The sequence below is a fragment of the Hippopotamus amphibius genome, chromosome 9 (genome assembly GCF_030028045.1).
Source record: "Hippopotamus amphibius kiboko isolate mHipAmp2 chromosome 9, mHipAmp2.hap2, whole genome shotgun sequence".
NCBI classification, from domain to species: domain Eukaryota; kingdom Metazoa; phylum Chordata; class Mammalia; order Artiodactyla; family Hippopotamidae; genus Hippopotamus; species Hippopotamus amphibius.
The window spans coordinates 200,246-223,001 of NC_080194.1; the positions used below are offsets into that span (position 1 = coordinate 200,246).

Consider the following 22,756-nt stretch of genomic DNA (forward strand, 5'->3'; position numbering starts at 1 on the left):
GATTTGGTAAACATGGGAGTATAAATACCTCTTCAGTTTCCTGATTTCATACCCTTGGATACATACACAGAAGCGGGACTGCTGAATTATGTGGTAGATTTAGTTTTAATTTTTCAAGAAACCTCCATAATATTTTCCTTAGTCGTTTAAAAAATTTATATTCCCACCAACAGCATAGTAGGATTCCCTTTTTTCTACATCCTCGCAAACATTTATCTCCTATATATCTCACATAGCCATCCTAACAGGTATGACATGATATCTCATTTTTGCTATGATTTGCATTTTCCTGACGATTAATGACATTGAGCCCTTGAGCACCTTCTCACATTCCTATTGGCCTATATCTTCTTTGGACAAATATCTATTCAAGTTCTTTGTCCATTTTTAAATTTGGTTATCTGGTTTTGTGCTACTGAGTTGTAAAAATTCCTTACATATTTTAGATATTAACTCCTTATGAGATAAATGCTTTGCAAATGTTTTCCGCCATACCATAGGTTACTTTTCATTCTGTTGATTGTTTCTTCTGATATGATGATCAGTCTAGATTAAGAACCTGAGATCCTGGACTTAGGGTGATGTCGCGATGGGATGAGACTTAAATGAACTGATAGCTTTTGCCTCCTCCCTCTGGGAGCCCTGGGCTGTCATTTTACAAGTCTGACAACCTCACTGGACAGACACTGCCTACGTAGCCCTGTATCTACATGGAGACAGAAAGACACCCAGAGGAGCCGGTCTTCTACCCATCCTTGCCAAGGCACCATTCATATAAGTGAATTCATCTTGGACCCTCATTAAAACCCAGCAATCAGCTGAACAGTAGAGAATGACCTTAGTCCATGCCACACAGAACAGCACAATTGTTTATTCAAGTTCTGCCTAAACTTATACACGGTCAGATACAGACAGTGTATGGTAAGATACAGCCCCACATTTGGAAGGATACAGGCCTGTGTGTGATCACATCAAATATATACACATACACTTACATATACATGTACATGTGCCTATACACTTACATATACATGTACACATACACACACAGGTACATATACAAATGCATTCGTATCAGCAGTCTGATGCTGACCCGTGTGCTTTCAGATACAGACCCATGTGTGTTCACATACACACACATACATGCAATTGGAAACAGACCTTTATATCACTGAATATGTACGTACATGTGGTCATACAGATTCACAGGAGGTTGGGTACAGATCTGAGTGTGTGGTTGCACACATATTTTGTGTACTTTTGTATACAGGCTATGAATGTTTGGATACAGACACAGGCCTGTGGCTTTGGGGTTGTGCTGTAACTCATGCTGGAATAAGACATTAAGCCCTTTCTGACCAGCTCACTAAAAAAGTGAGTCAAATGTAAATGAGAGAGTCCTATTTTTAAATAAGAAAACCAAAAGGCAATATTTATGTACACTTTATGGAGATGATAGCAAATTTTTATCGAGATGTCAATGTCTTTCACAATGTGTGTATTTTTCTGGATGGGAAAACAAGACGTTAAAGCATGTCGTTTTCCTGAAGATAAATATACAGAATCATGACCTCTTAAATGTATCTTTATGGGATGCTTTCAAACTTTGCAAAACGACCTTAAAGTTTAGAGGAGGCGGGGGGAGGTGAGGGAGGAGGACAAAGAGGAGGAGAAAGTACATCAGAATTGAATCTTCTAGATGGTGGAAAACATGTCATATTAAATAGAAAATTTTCAAATTAATTGAAATTAACAATTACTAATTTCACCTATTAGGGAAATAGGCCTAGATATTCTCTCATCACAAACAAAAATAAATTATTGATAGGTTTAATAATAAAGTGTTTTGAAAAGTTATTTTTAAAAAACAAGAGGTTGCATTTTATAAAACCAGTGGAAGGAAATGGAATTTTCCAAGAGTGATGTGATAAAAGAAATCAAAAAGTGACACAATATATAAATAATATCTTTATATAAAAATATCCACTATTATAGCATTAATAACATGATAAACCTTTGTAGCAAAGCTTAAAGAACAGTAAATATTTGTAGCAGATATACATGTTTAAATAGGATGAATGAATCAAAATTTATTAGTAAATACTCACTACAATAGATCAAGAACTCAAATAAGTAGCAAACTTTATGGAATGGATTCTATGTTCCAAATATTGTGTAAGGAACAGAGAACACAAAGACAGTTAAGTACCTTCCCTGACTTCAGGGAGCACATAGACCAATGAACATAGACAATGAGCAAATATTTTTATCTCATCATTTGAAATAACTATACAAATTGGAAGATTAACTAAATTTCTATCTTTGACCACTTGGGCTGCTATTACAAAACACCATGGACTGGGTGGCTTAAACAACAAGCATTTGTTTCTCACAGTTCTGGAGCTCAGAAGTCCAAGATTAGGGCACTGGCAGACTCCGTGTGTGGTGAGGTCCCCTCCCTAGCTCACAGACACCATCTTTTGCTGTGTCCTCACATGCCAGAAGGATCAGGTGAGCTCTCTGAAGCGTTAAGGACGTTAATCCCATTCATGAGGGCTCCACCTTCATGCCCTAGTCACTTCCTAAGGGGCCCACAACCAAATGCCAAGTATTGTAAAGGATTTAACTTATGAATTGGGAGAAGAAAGAAACTTTCAGCCTATATTAGCAACCAAAATGGGAGGAATTAGTCACCTAAATTCTGATCAATTAAAATGTTTTATATTATTTGGTGAATACAATCATGTTTGGGAAGACTTTGAGATAATATAAGAAATCTCCATATAATACCAACAGAAATAAAAATCAGAACATAAGATTTTTAATACAGTGTGATTGACCAGGGGAAAGCACCCATCACCCCATAGCGTTAGCTCCTCATGAATCCAGACTAAGCAAGGGAGGTAGAATAATAAATACATTTGACCACATGCCTCTGATGATATTAGACTCAGCTAATATTTAGTTTCAAGTCAGATTCAGAGAGAGAGGATTTTATGAATGATGTCTCTGCCAAATAAAGCAGTATATTCTGGACTCTTAATTACCTAGCAATCTGTATTCGTTAATAGGAGAGATAACAATGGCATATATTGTCAATATCTTCCTTAATATTGATATCACAGAAAATATCTGGTGTCAAGTTTTGCAGCACATATTTGAAGCTAATGGATTATAGATTATGGATTATGCTAAATTTGCACCTGAGAGTCAGAGGCTGGGTCTCTAGAGAAGGCTATGAAACACTATAAACAAAAAAGGAGATGGAGATATTGAAAAGCAGCAGAGGTTTTAGCAGATATTCTAAACTATCTGGGAAGGTGAAAGGATCATCTTTATGAAACTAAAACACCAAACAAAGCTGAGCCACTTGAGGACATAATATGATTGGCCAGTTGGGAAAATAAGTATGATTCAGTTATTTTTCTGCATATACACCTTGTTCATTCAGATTATTTTTATATATTTATCCTCCTTATGATTAAAGCTACACGTCTAAAATAGCTTTCTCCTTCAATGTTAACCTACTAAGCAATATAAAAAATAATACATGTAAAGTAACTTACAGAGACAAAAATAAGATATATGCTCAAATATTAATGTGGGCTGTCTTTGTGTGGGGAAGAGTGAGTTAAATTTTTATGTCCTTTCATGCAGCTCAATATCAAAAAAAAACAAACAACTCAATCAAAAAATGGGCAGAAGACCTAACTAGGCATTTCTCCAAAGAAGACATAGGGAAGGCCAAGGGGCATATGAAAAGCTGCTCAACATCACTAATTATTAGAGAAATGCACATCAAAACGACACTGAGGTATCACCTCACACTGATTAGAATGGGCATCAGAAAATCTACAAACAGTAAATGCTGGAGAGGGTGTGGAGAAAAGGGAACGCTCTTGCACTGCTGGTGGGAATGTAAATGGATACAGCCACTATGGAGAACAGGATGGAGGTTCCTTGAAAAACTAAAAATAGAACTACCATATGACCCCGCAATCCCACTGCTGGGCATATACCCAGAGAACACCATCATTCAAAAAGACACATTCACTCCAATATTCATTGCAGCACTATTTACAATAGCCAGGACATGGAAGCAACCTAAATGTCCATCAACGGATGAATGGATAAAGAAGATGTGGTACATATATACAATGGAATATTACTCAGCTGTAAAAAGCAATGAAACTGGGACATTTGTAGAGACATGGATGGGCCTAGAGACTGTCATACAGAGTGAAGTGAGTCAGAAAGAGAAAAACAAATATCGTATATTAACACATATATGCAGAATATAGAAAAATGATACAAATCAACCGATTTGCAAGGCAGAATTAGAGACCCAGTTGTAGAGAACAAACATATGGACACCAAATGGGGAAAGCAGGGAGAGTTGGAGGGGAATGAACTGGGAGACTGGGATTGCCATATATACATTACTAATAAGAAAAAAAATACCAAATTGTACACTCTAAATATACGCAGTTTATTGTCTGTTTAAAAAAAAAAAAAAACTCCCAATGCTTTTTATAACCTTTATCAAGACTGTGACCAAATAGTTCTTCAGAAATCTCTTTTCACAAACTTCTGCCTCAAGTTCTCTCGTTTCCAGGGTCTATTGTAAAGTGTTCATTCATATCAGAAAGTCTTTAAAAATGATATTAATAAATAGCTACATGAAAGAAAAAATTTTATGTCTTATTTTTTATATCATTTTTCCAAAATCTGTAGTGAACCTTATTAATTCTGGAAAGATTACAATATTTAAGACAGAAACATGAGAAAGTCTTCCACTAAAATAAATTTACAGTATTAACTATAGCTTAACTCATCACATAAAACATAAATCTGCAGTCTCAGCAGAGATATTTTACACCAAAATATATACATATGTGTATATATATATATGTGTATATATGTATATATATATTTTATAAGAAATTGTGGAAATCTTCAAAATATGTTTCAAACAAAATATGTATTTTGAACTAGGAAATTATGAAAATCTTAAAAGTACATATTAATCATTGCAAGTATTCATGTAATAAAAGATTTTAATCATGCCCAATTTATTAAACCTGAGGGGACATTTACTACAGTTAAGTAACCACACAAGGCTTTCCTGGGAAGAGCAATTCTTCATTGAAATTAGGTGATACCTTTCCCCACTGCCTCATTTTCTTTTTCTGACCCAGAGCCTTTTCATGGCATTTTTCATCTTACCATTTCTCAGAGTATAGATTAGAGGGTTCAACATAATGGTGTAAAACACGGCCAAGTATTTATCAATGGGTAAGGCGGAAGGAGGTCTCACGTACATAAAAGCACAGGGCACGAAGAAGAGGACCACCACGGTGATGTGGGAGCCGCAGGTGGATAAGGCTTGGCGCCTCCTTCCCTGACTAAGATGCTTCAGGGAGTGCAGAATCACCCCATAGGAGGGGAGTAAGAGCGTGAAGAGGACCACACAGATTGCCCCATCATTGGCTACCACAGTGAGGCCAATAAGGTGGGTGTCAGTGCAGGCAAGTTTTAACAAGGGGTACATGTCACAGATGAAGTGGTCAATGACATTGGGGCCACAGAAGGGAAGGTTGTAAACAAAGAGAAATTGAATGACTGCATGTAAAAACCCACCAGCCCAGGCCAGCAGCATCAGCAGAACACACACTCGCCGATTCATGCTTGTCACATAATGCAAGGGTTTGCAGATGGCCACGTAGCGGTCGTAGGCCATGACCACCAGGAGTAAAATCTCAGCACCACCAAATAAGTGCTCCATACAAAGCTGGGTCATGCACGCTCAGAAGGAAATGGTTTTCTTTTCATAGAGTAGGTCTGTAATCATATTTGGGGTGACTGTAGTAGAACAGAAAGCATCCATGAACGATAAGAAGCCAAGCAAGGAGCACACGGGGCATCCAGGGCTGGGCTGAGCACCACAGTCAGGACGCTGAGCAGGTTGCCCAGCAGCGTCACGATGCAGAAGAGCAAGAGCACGACGAATGATGTTCTCTGCCCTGGAGGCTCTGAGCGAGCCCACGAGGACAAACTCAGTCACATCGTCCCTTTGTTCCATAAGTCTTCTCTTTGTCTTATTTCAGAGCTCAGGACAAATTTACCTGCAAATGTAATTATCACTGGAGACTCCCTGAAATATTAAGATAATTTGTTTATTCATTCAACCAGTAGGCGGTATGGTTCATTATGTTCAGTACTTTCAGAGATCATAACACAAGGCTGATTAAAGCATCGTCCCAAACCTCAATGACCTTACAGACTAATGAGCAGGCAAGTGATGAGAGACACATGTGGGAAAAGGACACATTATTAAATGAGTTGCCACAACCAGGTTTCAATCTGGAAGCAATTAAATTGTACGCATAGCTAACACCTTATACAAAAATAAAATAAGTAAAGGCTCAAAAAAAATAGTAAAGCAAGGTTTACTTCATATTTACTCTCCAGTTAATAAAGGAGATGACTTTCTCCACTCTGGGGGTGGAAGAATATTCTTAACCACTCATTGAAATCCCAAATAGATATCTCTGACAATTTCAATTGCTTTTAAAGGTTTAGGAAAAAAGACCACAACATCAATAGACAAAAATAGTTTGTGGAAATGATTTACATTTGATAAGATATACACAGAGTTAACATCAAAAATAGACAAAGATCTCTAAGAAATTATCTAATAAAATATAAATGAAATATTTAAAAATATAAACAAGCAATTAAAGAAAAATATATCTAAATGATCAGCAAACATATGACAGGATGCTGAAGCTCACCTGTGAACAGAAAAATAGGAATTGAAGTAAAAGCTTGCTTACAACAGTATTACCTTGGGTTCATGAAAGCCACTCAATCAAGTTCTGCAGATGCTACATCATCTTCTAATTTTTAACAGATCAACAAACAATGCTTAGAGAACATTATCAATTGAACCTATCATGAGATTTAGAAATATCTGCCCTTTAAAATATCCCCAGATAGATGCACTTGGAATCAGTTTCCAGGTATATGTGATGTTAAAGAAGGTAAAATTACTCTGGATCTTTTGACATGAACTATCCAAAGAGTGTTACAGAATAGAATTGATCCCCACGTATTTTAGTAATAACAGAGGAATCCTAACTTGGCTGATAATGAGAATCAGATAGGAGAACTTTAAAAAAGAATGAATTCTCACCCCACCAATGTACTCTTGCAAAATGTAAAGCTTTGTTCCAAATCTTGTGTCTAAATACACTTCCTGGATTACCTTTGTAAGGAGAAAGCCGTTCAGTCCATGTTCTGGGCTCTGGTACCCTCCCCCATGTCTTTCCTGCATGATGCCGTCTCTGGGGACACGGAGAGTAAGGTGCATGAAGCATCACTGGACCTTGAACTGCTTCCATGTGACCAACTCTTTTTGTGCTTTTAGAAAATCTGATTAATCACAGTCTTTCAGAAAAATATTACTTTTCAAACTCCTGGAATTTTCAAAATGAATATGAATGTCCTGGTACCTAAAGAAATTTGAATCTTTATTGTGAATAGAGACTGAAAACATTCATTGCTGGCAGAATTTGTCCTATTAACAAACAAGTGTTAAACCAACATTTTGATTGGAGAGAAAACTGTAAATTATGGATGAATTGTTCAAGTAAAAACATTGCTGTTAGTATTTTATACCAGTAAATATGGAGTAGTGAAACAGCCTTTACAACATTTAAATTTTCAATCAGTTATACTATCCTGTCGTCATACAGTATTGTTGAGCTTTGGGTTTCCTGAAAGATGGAGAATAATTTCATATATGTACATTATTATGCTTTGAGGCCATCATTTTAATTCATGAAAAAACCAGTCATGTGAGTACTGGTACAGACAAATACTCTCGGAGGTAAGGGCAAAGGCTCGTAAACATTTCATCTGCCTTAGAACTGCAGCACGTATTATTGAGTCATTCAGTTGGTGTATCTCCGATAGTGATTCTTGTCTAATTGAATTCACTGGGACCATAATCATCATTTTAATGGTAGACTCTTTATCTCCAGAGATCTCACCAGGATAATCACCAGGTAGAGCCAGACTTAGAGAACTCTGTCCTCTGGGGGAAAAGCATAAAAGAATAACTTGCGGTCAACCCACCAAGAGCAAAAAGTACAGTCTGGGCAGAAATGAAAGATGTAAAAACTGTCTTGTTTACATCATGACCTTCAAAATAGGCAAATCTGTTTAAGTTCAAGTTTTGTCTTTGCAGATGATATCTGATCTGATTTCCATAAATGATGAATGCTAATTTCAGAGCAAGCCATTTAAAACTTGTTTCTGGGGACTTCCCTGGTAGTGCAGTGGTTAAGAATCCACCTGCCAATGCAGGGGACACGGGTTCGATCCCTGCTCCAGGAAGATCCCACATGCAGTGGAGCAACTAAGCCTGTGCGCCACAACTACTGAGCCTGCGCTCTACAGCCCACGAGCCCATGTGCCACAACTACTGCAGCCCGTGTGCCTAGAGCCCGTGCTCCGGAGCAAGAGAAGCCACTGCAATGAGAAGCCCCCGCACTGCCAGGAAGAGTAGCCCCCGCTCCCTGCAACTAGAGAAAGTGCACGCAGAAACAAAGACCCAATGCAGCCAATAAATAAATAAATACAATTATTCATTTATTTAAAAAAAACTTGTTTCTGGTGCAGATAAAATTTTTTGCATAGTTGGTCACATAGTTTCAGGCAAGCAAGTTAATAAAAATGTGTGTTAGTGTGAGAGTGGAGAAAGAGGCAACATTTGTGGGACTATTCTATTCATCTCAAAGTGCTGCTCATGGAGCACTCACCAAAGTAAGCAACACGTAGGCCACAAGAGAAGCTGCAGTACATGTCAAAGGACTTAAATCATACAGAATATATATGTATATATACACACACATATATACGTAATTCAACTGGAAATTGATAACAAAAATATAACATTTTCCAGATACTTACCAATTAAGCAACATATCAAAATTACTTGTGAATATTTTCAAAAATAAATTTTCAATAGAAATATAATGATATACATGTGTAAATGATATATTAAAGATATTTATGAAATATATATAAACTATATACTATCTTATATATATATACACATATGTAAGTTAATTGGATGCAGCTAAAGGAGTGGTTAGAGAGACATTTATAGCTTTAAATGCAAGTATTAGAAAACAAGAAATATTGAGATGAACTAAGCTTCAGTGTCAAGAAACTAGAAAATAAAAAGCAAAATAAGCATAGAGAACATTGCAGAATGGAAATAGTAAATACAAGACAGAAATCATTGAAAAAAAGAGAAAATATATGAATCCAGGAATTGGTTCGTCAAAAGTTTGATGAAATTGATAAGCTCCTAGCAAAATAGATTAACAAAAAATATGAGAAAACAAATGATCAGAATCAAGAATGAAAAGTGTCTTCACTGCAGATTCTACAGATTTTAAAAAGATAATAAAACGATATGATAAATAAACTTATGACAATATACTTGCCAATTAAAAGAACATGGACACCATACGAAAATAACAACTTTATAAAAACAATAAAAAAAATAATGAAAAACTGGAGTAATCTAATACCCCAGAAAAGTAATTCTTTAGAATCCTTCATTTCCCAAAATTCCATTCTTATACAGCTTTACTGATGAATTCTATATAATGATTAAACAAAAAATAGTGCCAATCCTACATAAATACTTTTCGAGATGGGAGGAAAGTATTATACTTCCCAGCTCAGTTCACGCACCAGCATAGCCCTTATCCCGGAATGAAACAAGGGCATCTCAAGAAAAATAATCAGCTCAGCATCTCACAGTAACACAGTCCCAAAATTCTGAACACAATATTTAGGCTGCTTCTTCTGGATGTTTTGCTTTTGGACTTTTTTCTTGCTGTTGTGGTTTATGAGGCAGGTCTGGAGAAGCGCTTGGTCCAGGGCAAGTGGTCTCCTACTCTTGAGGCACAGCCTTCCTAGTATTCAACCCAACGCAATGACCCTGTGAACCATGAGGTTTTTCCACTATTCAGGGTTCAGTGTGAGCACCGAGCACTCTTCTCTCTAATCCACCTAAGTAAATCTCCCCCAGCCTCAGGCAGTTTCCTCGAATCCATGGATAACTGAGGGAGCTCCTCTCCAGATCCCCAGCAGTCCCTCCCTCAGCCTCTCGGAATCTCTCTGCCCCTCCAGGTCTATCATCTGCAGAATTCTTCCATCAGAGTTTTAGCTGCCTTGCTCAACTTCACCTCCTCAGCTCAGGGAGTCTACCAGGATCTTCTGAGTTATTCCTTGCTGTACCAAACATGGGAACATTTTAAAGGTAATAAATAGAAAAAATCCTAGAGCTCAACTTTTTTATTTTCCGTTGCTCGGTAATCACTGTCAATTGTTTCTGACATCGAGTGTCTGGAAAGTGATTATTTCCTATTTTTTGTTTGGTTTTACAAAAACCCACACATGAGTATTTATAGCAGTTCCATCCATAATCTCAAATAACTAGAAACAATTAAAATCTCTTCATGGAGAAAGGGATAAACACACTGTAACACAGTGTGGAATACTACATAGCAATGAAATGAACTACTGACACACACAGCAATCTGTATAAATTTCAAATGCGTGATACCGGGAGCAAGAGGTGAAATTTAAAGGATGAGATACTGAGCGTGACCTTACATTTAGAAAATCCAAAAATTGCACCAAAAATTTTTAGAGCTAATAAAAAAAATCAAGAAAGTTTCAGGGAAAAAGAAACACATACAAAAATCAGTTGCATTTACATATACTAACAATGAACTATCCAAAAAACAATTTAATTTTAATTCTGTAAATGATCCCATTTACAATGGCATCAGAAAGAATAAAATACTTAGGTATTCATATGAGGTGATGGATGCATAAATTAGCTTGATTGTGGTAATAATTTCACAGTATACATGTACATAAAATTGTGACACTGTACACCACATACACAGCCATAATTTCTCAGTTATATATCGATAAAGCTGGAGAAAAAAATCTAGGACATTCTAGGAAAGACAAAAGTATACGAATGAAAATGGATCAGTGTTTCCCCAGACCTGGAGTGAAGGAAAGGGGTGATACAAAGGGGCATGGAAATATTTTTTAATTGATTTAAATTATACTTTATTAAAACATTCTGCATATTGATTAATATGGTGGTGACACAACTGTATGTATTTGTCAGTACTTGCAGAACTTTGAATAAAAAAGATAAATGATGTACTGTGACAACTATATCTTATGTAAAAATGGAAAACAAAAAGAATTCATACATTGAAACAGACAATTGGAAAATGTAATAGATGATAAAATCCTATTTACATTAGTAGCAAAAAAAAAAAACTCAAAAAGACTAAATCTACAAAGAAACATACTAGATCTATATGAACATAAAAGAAGACTTGTTGAGTGGAAATACCTACCCAGTTTGTGGATAAGAATTCTCACCTCTCTAAAGATATAAATTCCTTCTCTTTCAAATATTATTGAAAATACTAACTAAATGCAGATTTTACCAGGCTATCTCATTGAAATTTAATTTTAAAATATAAATATGCAAGAATAAACATAGTTCTGATAAGGACAATAATGCAGCAGTCCTAGGCTTATGAGGTATCAAAGTGTATTTCAAACTAAATACAATCGCATCACATGTTAAATAGTACATAAATAAAGAGATCATTGGAAGTTAAGAGAGGTCTGATTTTTATCCAAACACATAACATATTTTAGAATACAAAGGTGGGATATCAAGTCATGAGGAAAAATAATTATACATCTATAAAAATGGCCATTTTCAAAAATGATTAAAATTTAATCCCTACTTAACTCCTTACATCAAAGTGTAGATGGTTCAAAAATTTAAACATAAAATATAAAGCAAAAAAAAAGACAAAAAATTAAATGTTGAAATAATGTGGGAGAATATTTTGGTAATATTGTAATAGGGAAATTCTTTCTAAGCAAGACATAAAAGACATAAAATGTTGACAGATTTAATTATACAAATGTAAAAATAATTCTATATGACCAAAATGTTCAACACAGTGTGGAAAAAAATCAAATCATACACTGGAAATTAATAATTCCACATCATGGTAAATGGGATAACTTCCTTAGCATATAATTAAATCATAAAATCAGTATGGAAAACATCAGCCGTCAAATAAAACACGTAAAATTCATTAACAGCCAAGTCATGAAAAGGAATACAAATCATTTAAAAAATGTGACTAGATGCCCAAATCCAATAATATTTATTTGTAATTAAAGCATACAAATGAAACACAATATCATTAATCAGGCTGTCATGTACCAAAAATGTTTATCAAGCACTGTTTGTAGACAACGTTGTCAAACACATATTTTCCAGAACCAGGGGAGTAGTGAGTTTAGTTCAAGGTTATGGATGGCATTTTAGCAACAAGCACGAACATCAACATTTTAAAAACATACCCCAAGTGACTCAACAATTCCACTTCTTGGACTCATACTTAAAAAATTTCATAGACTTTATAGCAGAATTACTCATCATAGAAAAGACTGAGAAAACATGAAGAGGACTGGATACATTAATTTTAATGCATCTTCATATAAAAGTTAAGCAGCATGAGGACACAGAATGAGTTAGGTCTGCATAGACTGGAATGTAAAGATCTTCATAAGACTGAGTGAAGTGCAACATTTATTCACAGAGACATAATCACAAATAGATATTTGAAAATATACTTGCTTCTGAAAGATTATTATTGAAGAATCTTAAGAGCAGAATGACTGCATCAGCTTGATTCTACATATTTCATTTTGCATGAATTCTATTTTTAATATTTACTGTTATCAATTATATTTTATGTTTCATATTTTAAAATGTAAAATATTGCATTGAAATGTCATATGTAATATAAATGCTATTAAATGAAGATAAGCTCTATATAATACTAAATATTTTAACCAGTATAATAAAAATAATTAGATAAAAGATAAGACTAAGAATAAAACTAAGAACGAGAAAATAATAAAAGTAAATGCAGAAATTGAATAAAAACTAGTGGAACTCTATAAAAATTTCATTTGCTAATTCATCACATACAATTTATTGACTCCCTATTGTAAATGCATGCTACCTTTCTAGGTGCAGTTTTAAACCAGACATTATAGAGTTTAAATTCTAGCAGGGAAACATTAATAGCACAAACATGTAGTCCATTCTTTAATTATAATCATCATAAACCCTTTAGAGAAAAAGAAAGCGTGCCTCGGGTTTACGAAGACTTTTACATTCCAAGAAGATTGGCCATAATACTAAATTACTTTCTTCATATTGGATTTACCACTTAACATATTTTTTAATCCAGAACTTTTTCATAGCATTAGTCAACTCAGAATTTCTTAGACTGTAGATTAGCGGGTTCAGCATAGGAGTTATGATTGCATAAAACACACTCAACGATTTGTCAGTGGAGAACGTCTTAGCAGGGTTTGCATACACGAAAATACAGGGAACAAAGAAGCAGACGACCACAGTGATGTGGGAGCCACAGGTCTGGAGGGCTTTCCGCCTCCCTTCCTGACTCAGGTTCTTCAGAGACTGCAGGATGACCACATAGGAGATGAGTAAGAGCAGAAACACAATAGTGCAGATCAGTCCTCCATTGGCCACCACTAAGATGCCAGTGACATAGGTGTCAGTACAGACGAGTTCCAATAAGGGGAACATGTCACACATAAAGTGATCAATGACATTGGGCCCACAGAATGGGAGCCAATAAATAGTGCTAAGTTGAATTACTGAGTGCAGAAAACCTCCAACCCAGGACACCACCAGCAGCACGATACACACCCTTTGCCTCATGATAACCAGATAATGCAAGGGCTTGCAGATGGCCACGTAGCGGTCGTAGGCCATCACCAACAGAAGGAAGACCTCTGACCCACCAAAAAGGTGCTCAGTAAAGAGCTGGATCACGCAAAATTCAAAAGATATGGTACTTTCCCCAAAGAACAAGTCTGAAATCAATCTGGGCGAAATAGAAGAGGAATACATTAGGTCTATAAATGATAAGCTAGCAAGGAAAAAGTACATCGGTGAGTGCAGGGTCTTACTGCCTATTACAGCCACAACAATGAGCAGGTTGCCCACCAGGGTCAACACGTAGAAGAGCAAGAACATGACAGAAAGGACTTTCTGCTCCTTTGGATTCTGTGTGAGGCCCAGGAGGACAAAGTAAGTTACGTTGTTCCTTGGTTCCATCTAGTCTATACAGGAGCTGAGTTCACATGTTAGAAGCAGATTACCTACAAAAAAAGGGGAAAACACTTAAATGCATTATAAGCATCATCTTTTTCATCCACTCAATAAAAAGAATATTGTGGAGTATCGATTGTGTCCAATGCGTCACAGATATTGTGATTAACAAGTTGAATCAGGCATAATTCCCTACCCTCAGGGATATGACTGATATATGACTAGGGATCAGGAAATTCCAGACCCAGGTAATAAGTACCATTAGAAGACTACTGACACAAGCTAAGACTCACAGTGTAGGAATATATCACTCAAAGTGAAATCAGTGAAGCAATGCCTTAGGTGAGTTTTAAAGGAAAAAGGAAAGAACAAGAGAAGATGAGAAGAGAATTCCTTAAAAAGGTGCAGCATTTAAAAAGTCACAAAGGTGTAATTCTTAAGATCCATTTAAGATGATTCCCATATTCATTGTGAGTAGATAAAACTATGAATAGTTCCATTCATAGAACATCACTGTCCTGAATTGTGTCAAATCTCATCGAGAATCCTTAAGGTCTTTAGGTGGGTACTCCTCTGTTTCCTGCACTATTAATGCTGAAGCACTTTAATTTTGTGTCTCAAGCACCTATCTCTCCGCTTGTTTCCAACCTTGTGTAGGCAGCCTCTCCAACTGTGGACATCTACCATTGGATATCAATTTAGTACATATAAAAATAAATTTTAAAATTTCCACAATACAAAAGGTGTTCCCTATCTCATTACATTGTCCCACCTTTCATGTAATTGCTCAGGCAAAAAAACCTCACGGTGTTCTCCACTCCCATATTGCTTTCATATTAGTTATTGATACCTTTAGCAAATCCTGCTGCCTTAATTTCAAAATATATCACAAATTTGATCATTCCCTATACCTCCCCATTTTCTTCCTGGCACACTGCAACAGCCTCCTACCCATGTCTTTCCCCTTTCATTCTGACCTCCAAAAACATATTCTTTTGAAGTAGCCCATATGATCCTCTTTAAATCTTACTTAAAACTCCTACAGTGGACTCCAATCATGCCCTCACAATTCTGTGTGTCACATGTAAACTTACAGTAACAAGACACGTAATCCCCGTTTCATAGTTGAAGAAACCAAAGGTCAGAACATCTAATCAAGTTTCCCAAGGTGACATATTTTAAGTGACAAAACTAGAACTGAATCTACGTTTGATTTATTTCAGAGTAATTTCATTTCTTACGAAATAAATTCACACACTGGTGACGCCTGCTTCTCACTATTTCCTGCTAGTCTCACTGTCTGGCGGCTTGTTCACAGTCTGAAGGAAGACGTTGTAACTCGTTCATCGGGACCTGAAATTCTCCCTTCATCCAGTGTGACACCAGAGGGCAAAGGCTGCTGTATTACTTGAGGAAATATTTTATTTCATTCGACTGTCTGTCCATTTTCTCCATGGAGTTTTCTGATTATTCAGAAGACTGTTTTTATTTGCACTGTAAATTTTTAAAAGAAATTCCATGCTGTGCAAGCACACACACACACACACACACACACACAACTTACCATGTTAGAATCATTTACCAAAAAGATAAGCAAAACCTATGTTAACATAGGAAGATGATAGAAACTAGACATTTCCAGGAAAATTGTCTCTAGTAACTTCTTTTCCTACAAACTTCAAAATAGAAAATACCATTCAATTGTTTAGTCTGCCTCATTATATCATTTTGCAGGGTCAGACTAGTTGACTTGAGATTTTGGGAGACATTCTTGTGCTTTTTTTTTTTTTTTAATACAATGCTTTAAGCCTAGCAAAGGACCTCCTGAAAAGTTTGTATCAGTTCTTAAAAGGATACCACCTTTTTCCTGATACTGGCAAAGATCACTGGATGTTTTATCCCTTCTGACCCCATTTATCATTGAGTCTGAGAACTGGAATGTGTCCAAGGCTGCTTTTTGCTTAATTAAATTCACTGGGATTTTCCACAAAAGTTTAAAAGTGCTTGTACATGTAAAGATACCATTAGGTCACATCACATAATTAGGATCAGATACTGTAACATGGAGAAAACAGCTTTAGAACCATTATTAAGGTATTGCAACTCAAGAATAAAATATCAACCCCATCATTTTTTTCCAGTTAGACTAATTAGACACATATTTCCCAACTTGCAACAGCAATTTTTCTTTCCTTTTATTTAACACGATATGCATTCTGTCTTGAAGTTTGGTTTTATATATATATATAATGATTTTATCGCCTTTTAGATGTAATAACTAATTATTTATCTAATTATTATTTTTTTAAATTTAAGTAACCTACTTAACGCCAGGAACTGCACTATGAGTGAGGACACAGCAATTAATAAAACAGGAGGAGAAATCATGTAGAAGTTCCTTCCTGCATGGATCTTATATTCTTATGATAAAGTCAAAAAATATGAGAAAATGTAATAAAGTAAGTGTGGTTGTATTCACTGCTTTTAAGATACAAATAGAGTAAGGTGACAGAAATAAGGGGGAAAATTCTACTATGAAGAATGTAATCAGAGAAGTCCTTCCTTAAAAGATGATGTTTAACCTGAGAGCCAAAGAGTAGAGAGTGGCTACCACCAGGAGCACTATTGCGGATGGTAAAATTAAGTGAAATTCAATTACTTACATAAAAATCTCAGTTCTGAGATGGTATTATCTGCATGTGTAACACTATAAAATTTCAAAGTAATTTTTTGTAGTACTACGTCTAAAAACAAGTCGTGCGTGTGTGCACTCTTGTCCTGTTTCTGATTTTAATGGGAAAGTTTTTGAACTGTCCATGTTGAGTGTGATGTGAGCTGTGGATCTGTCAGATACAGACTTTATTTTGTTTGGGTGCAGTCCTTCTGCAGTCAACTTGTTGAGAGGTTTTTATCCTGAAAGAACATTGAATTGCTATACTATCAATTAACAGCCCAAAGATCAAATTAAGAAAATTCCATTTACAATAGCATCCAGAAAAATAAAATACTTAAGAATAAACTTATACAAGCAGGCAAAAGCCTTGTATGCTGAAAACTGCAAAATGCTGCTGAAAGATGTTATAGAAGACACACATTAATTAAAAAAATTCATGAGTTGGAATATTGAGATAGCAATACTACTTAAAGTGATCTACACATTCAATGCAATCCCTTATCAAAATCCCAAGAATGTTTTTACAGAAATGAAAAAGCCATGCTAAAATTTTTATGAAATTTCAAGGGAATCCAAATAGCCAAAACAATTCTGAAAACGAACAAATCTGGGTGTGTCCTATTCCTGACTCTAAAATGACTACAAAACCGTGGTGATCTCCGCAGCGTGCTTCTGGCGTAAAGACAGACACACACGGGAGGGAGTGGCCAACATGGCAGAGGGAGAGGACCCTGAGCTCACCTCCCCCCACGAGGTCACCCAAATTACCGCTATTGCAGAGCAACGACTCATGAGAGCAACCTGAAGACTAGCAGAAAAGATCCTATACAGCAGAATAGATAATGAAGGGACCACAAGGAACAGGTAGGAAGAACGAAGAGTGAAGACACAGTATGATGGAGACTCAAACTCCCAAGGGGGTGACCCACAAACTGGAGGGTAATTACAATTGCTGAGTTTCTCCCTAAGGAGTAAGGGGTCCAAGCCCCACACTGAGCTCCCAAGCCAAGGAGTTCAGAATCTGGAAGATTAACCCCAAAATATGTTTGCTTTGAGGGCCAGTGAGGCTTACTTTTGGGAGAGCCAGAAGACGGCTGTGGGAAGTAGAGGCTCCAACCTGAAACAGCACATGCAAAATCACACACGCTCCAACACCTAGGGTAGAAGAAGTCATCTGAAAGGAGCTTGGGTCAGATTGACTTGCTGATCTCAGAGGGTCTCCCAGAGAGGCAGGAAGTGCTTGGGACTCATCCTGGGGACATAGACGCTGAGAACACCCATTTGGGAAGCTGTCTTACAACAGGACACTGGTGCTGGCGAGCTCTATTCTGGAACCCTCCCTCCAATTTTTTCATGGTGGTGCCCAGCGCGGCCCACCCGCCTTTCTGTGGCAGACTAAGGAAGCCCCAGATCAGGCTAGGTGGGCAAGGACACAAACCCACCCACCAGGAGGCTGGCTACTGTAGGAAGTCCTGGAACCCCAGCCACCTGAGATCACTCTCACCCACCAGGGAGTGGGCAACAGACCCAGGATTCCTTTGCTCCCAACCATACATATATTCAGTCCAACTCCAGATTCAGGACCCAGGCCCTGCCCCAGCGACTCCAAGAACCCAGCTCCACCCACCCGTGGGCTGGCACCAGCCCCAGGCCCTGAACACAACTGGTCAGCGCCAGCCACAGGATCACCAGTGCCCTTCACTCAGCCGTGTCAGGACTCCGCCCATTCACCAGCCGAAGCTACCAGCCCCAGGAAACCAGGAGCCCCAGCCCTGCCCACCAGGAGCCCAGCACGCGCTCTGGCACCCCGAGACGCCACCCTCGGAGACACAGCCACTGTGGCCAGCGGACAGGCACCGGCCCCAGCACCCAGCCTCTCCCATTCCTGGGAAGCTACCAGCCCGGATACGGGAGAGGCCTGCGCCCCACCCCCCCGTCGTCCACACGACCCCAGGACCCCCGGGGCCCTGCAGCCAGCTGTGCCAAAGCACGGACCATCGACCCGCATGTCGGGCGCACCCCGGGTCCCCCGGGCCCCGCTCCACCCACCCTCAGAACGACCCCAGCTCTGCAACACACGGGGGCCCCCAGCTAGCCAGCCAGGGCTGGACGCCGCCCACCCGCGGGCCAGCACCAGGCCTGGGACCCCACCGTGCTCCTTAGACAGCCACGTCGTAAACACGCCCCACCCGCCAGCAGCCTAACGCCACGACGTAGGCTCCCTGGCCGCACAGCCATCCACGTCAGGGCCTGGCCCCAACCCGCAGCCGCCCACACCCTCCAACACCCTCCGCACAGGGCAGGGCCCGTCCGCCCACAGGACCGGGGCCAGCCGTGTCCACCAGTGTGTCCGCAGCCGTCAGCTCAGCACAACAGAAGGGTCCATGCAGCTCACACGGTGGGCGCCCCAGAGCAGGCAGTGCTGGTGACCAGAGGGGACTGGGCTGCGGGGCCCCGCAGGGTATTTCCTATGTGAGGCCACCGCTCTAAGATGGGGAAGCGTAACCAAGTTACCAAATACACAGAAATTAAAAAAGAAGTACTCAAATTAACAAAATGAGACGACAGAAGAATATGTACAGAGGAAGGAGATAGAACCCCAGATGAAGAACTAAATGACGTGGGAGTAACTAACCTTCCCAGTGGAGTGTGCAAGGTCATGCTCAGGAAGATGCTCAGAGAACTGGGGAGAAGCCTGAATTAGCAGCATGAGAAGCTGGAGGTTTTTAACAAGGAGTTAAATATAAAAAAGAACCAAACAGGGATGAAGAAAGCAATAACTGAAATAAAATGTTCACAAAAGGGAATCAGGGACGGATAAGATGACACAAAGGAAGGAATCAACAGCTCGGGAGACAACTGGAGATCACTGAGTCTGAACAGAAAAAAGAAAAAGAAAAAGAAACAGGGACAGTTTAAGAGACCTCTGAGACAGCATCAAGTATACGATAATTCATATTACAGGGGTCCCAGAGGACGAGAGATAAAGGAGAGAGAACACATGTGAAGACATAGTAATTGCAAGCTTACCTCACCTGGGAGAGGAAACAGATACCTGGTCCTAGACGCACGGAGAGTCCCAAGCAGGATCAACCCAAAGCAGACCACAAGAAGATACATTGTAATAAAAAATGACAAAAATTAAAAACAAAGAGACAATATTAAAGACAGCAAAGAAAAAGCAATAAGTTACTTACAAAGGAACACTCATAAGACTATCACCATTTTTTCTAGCAGAAACTGAGCTGGTTGGAAGTTTGTGACAAAATAAATTTAGAGGGAAGAACCTACACACAAGAATACATTACCCAAGAAGGCTTTCATTTAGAGTTGAAGGAGTGGCCAAACGTTTTACAGAGAAGCAAAAGCTCAAAGAGTTTAGCACCATGAAACCACCTTTTCATGAAATGATAAAGGAAATTTTAAACAAACAAGAAAAGGCTACAAGAGGAAAGATGAAAACTACAAAAGGAAAAAAGGAAAATTTTCATTAGGTAACGCAAATATACAGTAAATGTAGTAAATCAACCAATGTACAGCTCTTAGGAAGACTAACAGACAAAAGTAGTAAAATCATCTATATTCACAATTAGTATTGAAGGGATACACAAAACAAAAATACGTAAAATATGATGTAAAAAAACAGTAAATGTATGAGAGGGGGAGTAAGAATTCAGGGTTGTAAAAATGCATTCCAACTTAAGAGATGTGAAACTTAATATATATAGAGATTGATTGATTGATTGATTGATTGCCATATATAAACCTTATAGTAAAAGATAACCAAAAATCTATTGAAATACACACACATAAAAAGAAAAGATTCAAACACAATTCTAAAGATAGTAATCAAATCACAAGGGAAGAGCAAAAGACGAAAGGAACGAAAAAGAACCACAAAGCCGGCCAAAAATAATTAATAAAATGATGAAGAGTACATACCTTTAAGTAATGACGTATAAATGGACTAAATGCTCTAATCAAAGACAGAACGGCTGAATGCATACAAAAACAAAACACATATATATGATGCCTCATTTCACATATAGAGACACACTTCAGATCTAAAGATATATTCAGACTCAAAATGAAGGGCTGAAAAAGAGGGATTCTAAGCAAATGACAAGTTGAAAAGCCAGGGTAGAAATACTTACATCACACAAAATAGACTTTAAAACAAAGACTGTACCCTGAGACAAAGAAAGACATTACATTACGATAAAGGGATCAATCCAATTCGAAGATACAACAATTTTAAATATATATATATATATATGTACACCCAACAACGGAGCACCTATACGTGAAGCAAATATTTGCAGACACAAAGGAAGAAGTCGACAATAACATAAATACAGTAGGAGACTTTAACACACCATTTACATTAATAGACAGATGATTCTGACAGAAAATCAATTAAAAAGGCTGGCCTTAGAGAACACATAAGATAATTTAATAGATGTATATGGAAGATTCTACCCAAAATAAGCAGCATACACTTTATTTTCAAGGGCTATTGGAATATTCTGCAGGTTGGATCACACACCAGGAGACAGAAAAAAAAAAGCCTCAATCAATTTTGAAGATTGAGATCATATGAAGTATCTTATCTGATCACAGTGTATGAGACTAGAAATCAACTACAGGAAAAAGAAGGCAAACATGTGGAGGCTAAACAAAACACTACTACAAAAGCAATGAGTCACTGACGAAATCAAAAAGGAAATCTAAAAATGCTTGCAGAGAAATGAAAATGAAAACATGATCCAAAATCTGTGGGATGCACAGTAAAAAGCACTACAGTTTATAGTGATACAAGCCTCCCACATATCCCAGTAGAGACCTGAGTTGGCCAACATTAAATTAAACTGACTACAGTTTTTTTTTTGTTTTTTTTTTTTTTTAGTGCGATGAATGTTTAACATTTTGGGTACAGATTATTTTGTTTTACATAATGAATGCCTTTCTGATTTTCTGCAGTCTATATCACCTTGATATAAATGATACGTCAAAGCTGTTTCCCTGCTTACCGTTGCTCTGCAGGAGTTTTGGGGATCGATAACTCTGTTACAAAGAGCATTTGTTAAGGTTCTGGCATTACAGGCTTCTTGTTAGAATTCAACCCACAACATGAACACTAAATTCTAAAACGTCTTCAACATTTTCTGAATTTATAATTGGATTCACTTAAATATTTAACAATCCCAACTCCCCCAATATTTAGCACATAGTGAGAAAATGCCAGCTATAAAGTTCCATTTATTCTTTGGTGAAAGAAATAAAAAGCACTCTAGAACTTCTAATCAGAAAGAAGTTTAATATAGTGAATTAATACTTCCAAATTATGTGAATGGGAGGAGCTCACACCTGGATACTGCAGTGAACATGGTTGGGATCAAGGATTGATTGCTTATGCTATGACATAGGGACATGGAAACTGGATTCAGAATGAAACATCTCTGAATGTACTTGTCAAAGTCCCTCCTGCCCCAAGTTTATAAAGATAATTATCTTTAAGCATTTTAAAATGATTTATTTGCAAATTTACATATTTAACCCACATAGAATATATATTTTCAGGTACAGTGTGAAGTAGAAATAAGGATAAATAAATTTTCCCAGTACGTTTTGAATAATTATTCTGTTTCCCACTAACACGCAACACCACTACTTTCTTATATAAAAATCTATGTATTTTCTATTCTATTTCTTAGATTTCTCTTCTGTTCAATTACTATATGTATTCATGAGACAGTACCATAGTGTCTAAACTACTGCAGTGTTTCAGATAC

At 37.6% G+C, this 22,756-nt stretch overlaps 2 protein-coding genes and 1 pseudogene across 2 annotated transcripts; 1 reads left to right on the plus strand and 2 right to left on the minus strand.

Moving 5' to 3' along the window:
- Positions 1-5,176: 5,176 nt before the first annotated feature.
- LOC130860198 (olfactory receptor 4A15-like) lies at positions 5,177-6,082 on the minus strand (annotated as a pseudogene).
- A 7,290-nt stretch (positions 6,083-13,372) lies between these two features.
- Positions 13,373-14,296, minus strand: LOC130860199 (olfactory receptor 4A47-like). The gene has a single exon (XM_057748065.1). It carries the CDS (start codon positions 14,294-14,296, stop codon positions 13,373-13,375), a length of 924 nt encoding a protein of 307 aa, XP_057604048.1.
- A 4,021-nt stretch (positions 14,297-18,317) lies between these two features.
- Positions 18,318-19,127, plus strand: LOC130860200 (basic proline-rich protein-like). Its single transcript, XM_057748066.1, has one exon. The coding sequence runs from the start codon at positions 18,318-18,320 to the stop codon at positions 19,125-19,127; it is 810 nt and encodes a 269-aa protein (XP_057604049.1).
- The last annotated feature ends 3,629 nt before the right edge of the window (positions 19,128-22,756 follow it).

What these genes read in the sequence shown, in the direction of transcription:
- LOC130860200 (XM_057748066.1), top strand. Translation starts at nt 18,318, where the DNA reads ATGGTGGTGCCCAGCGCGGCCCACCCGCCTTTCTGTGGCAGACTAAGG.
- LOC130860199 (XM_057748065.1), bottom strand. Translation starts at nt 14,296, where the DNA reads ATGGAACCAAGGAACAACGTAACTTACTTTGTCCTCCTGGGCCTCACA.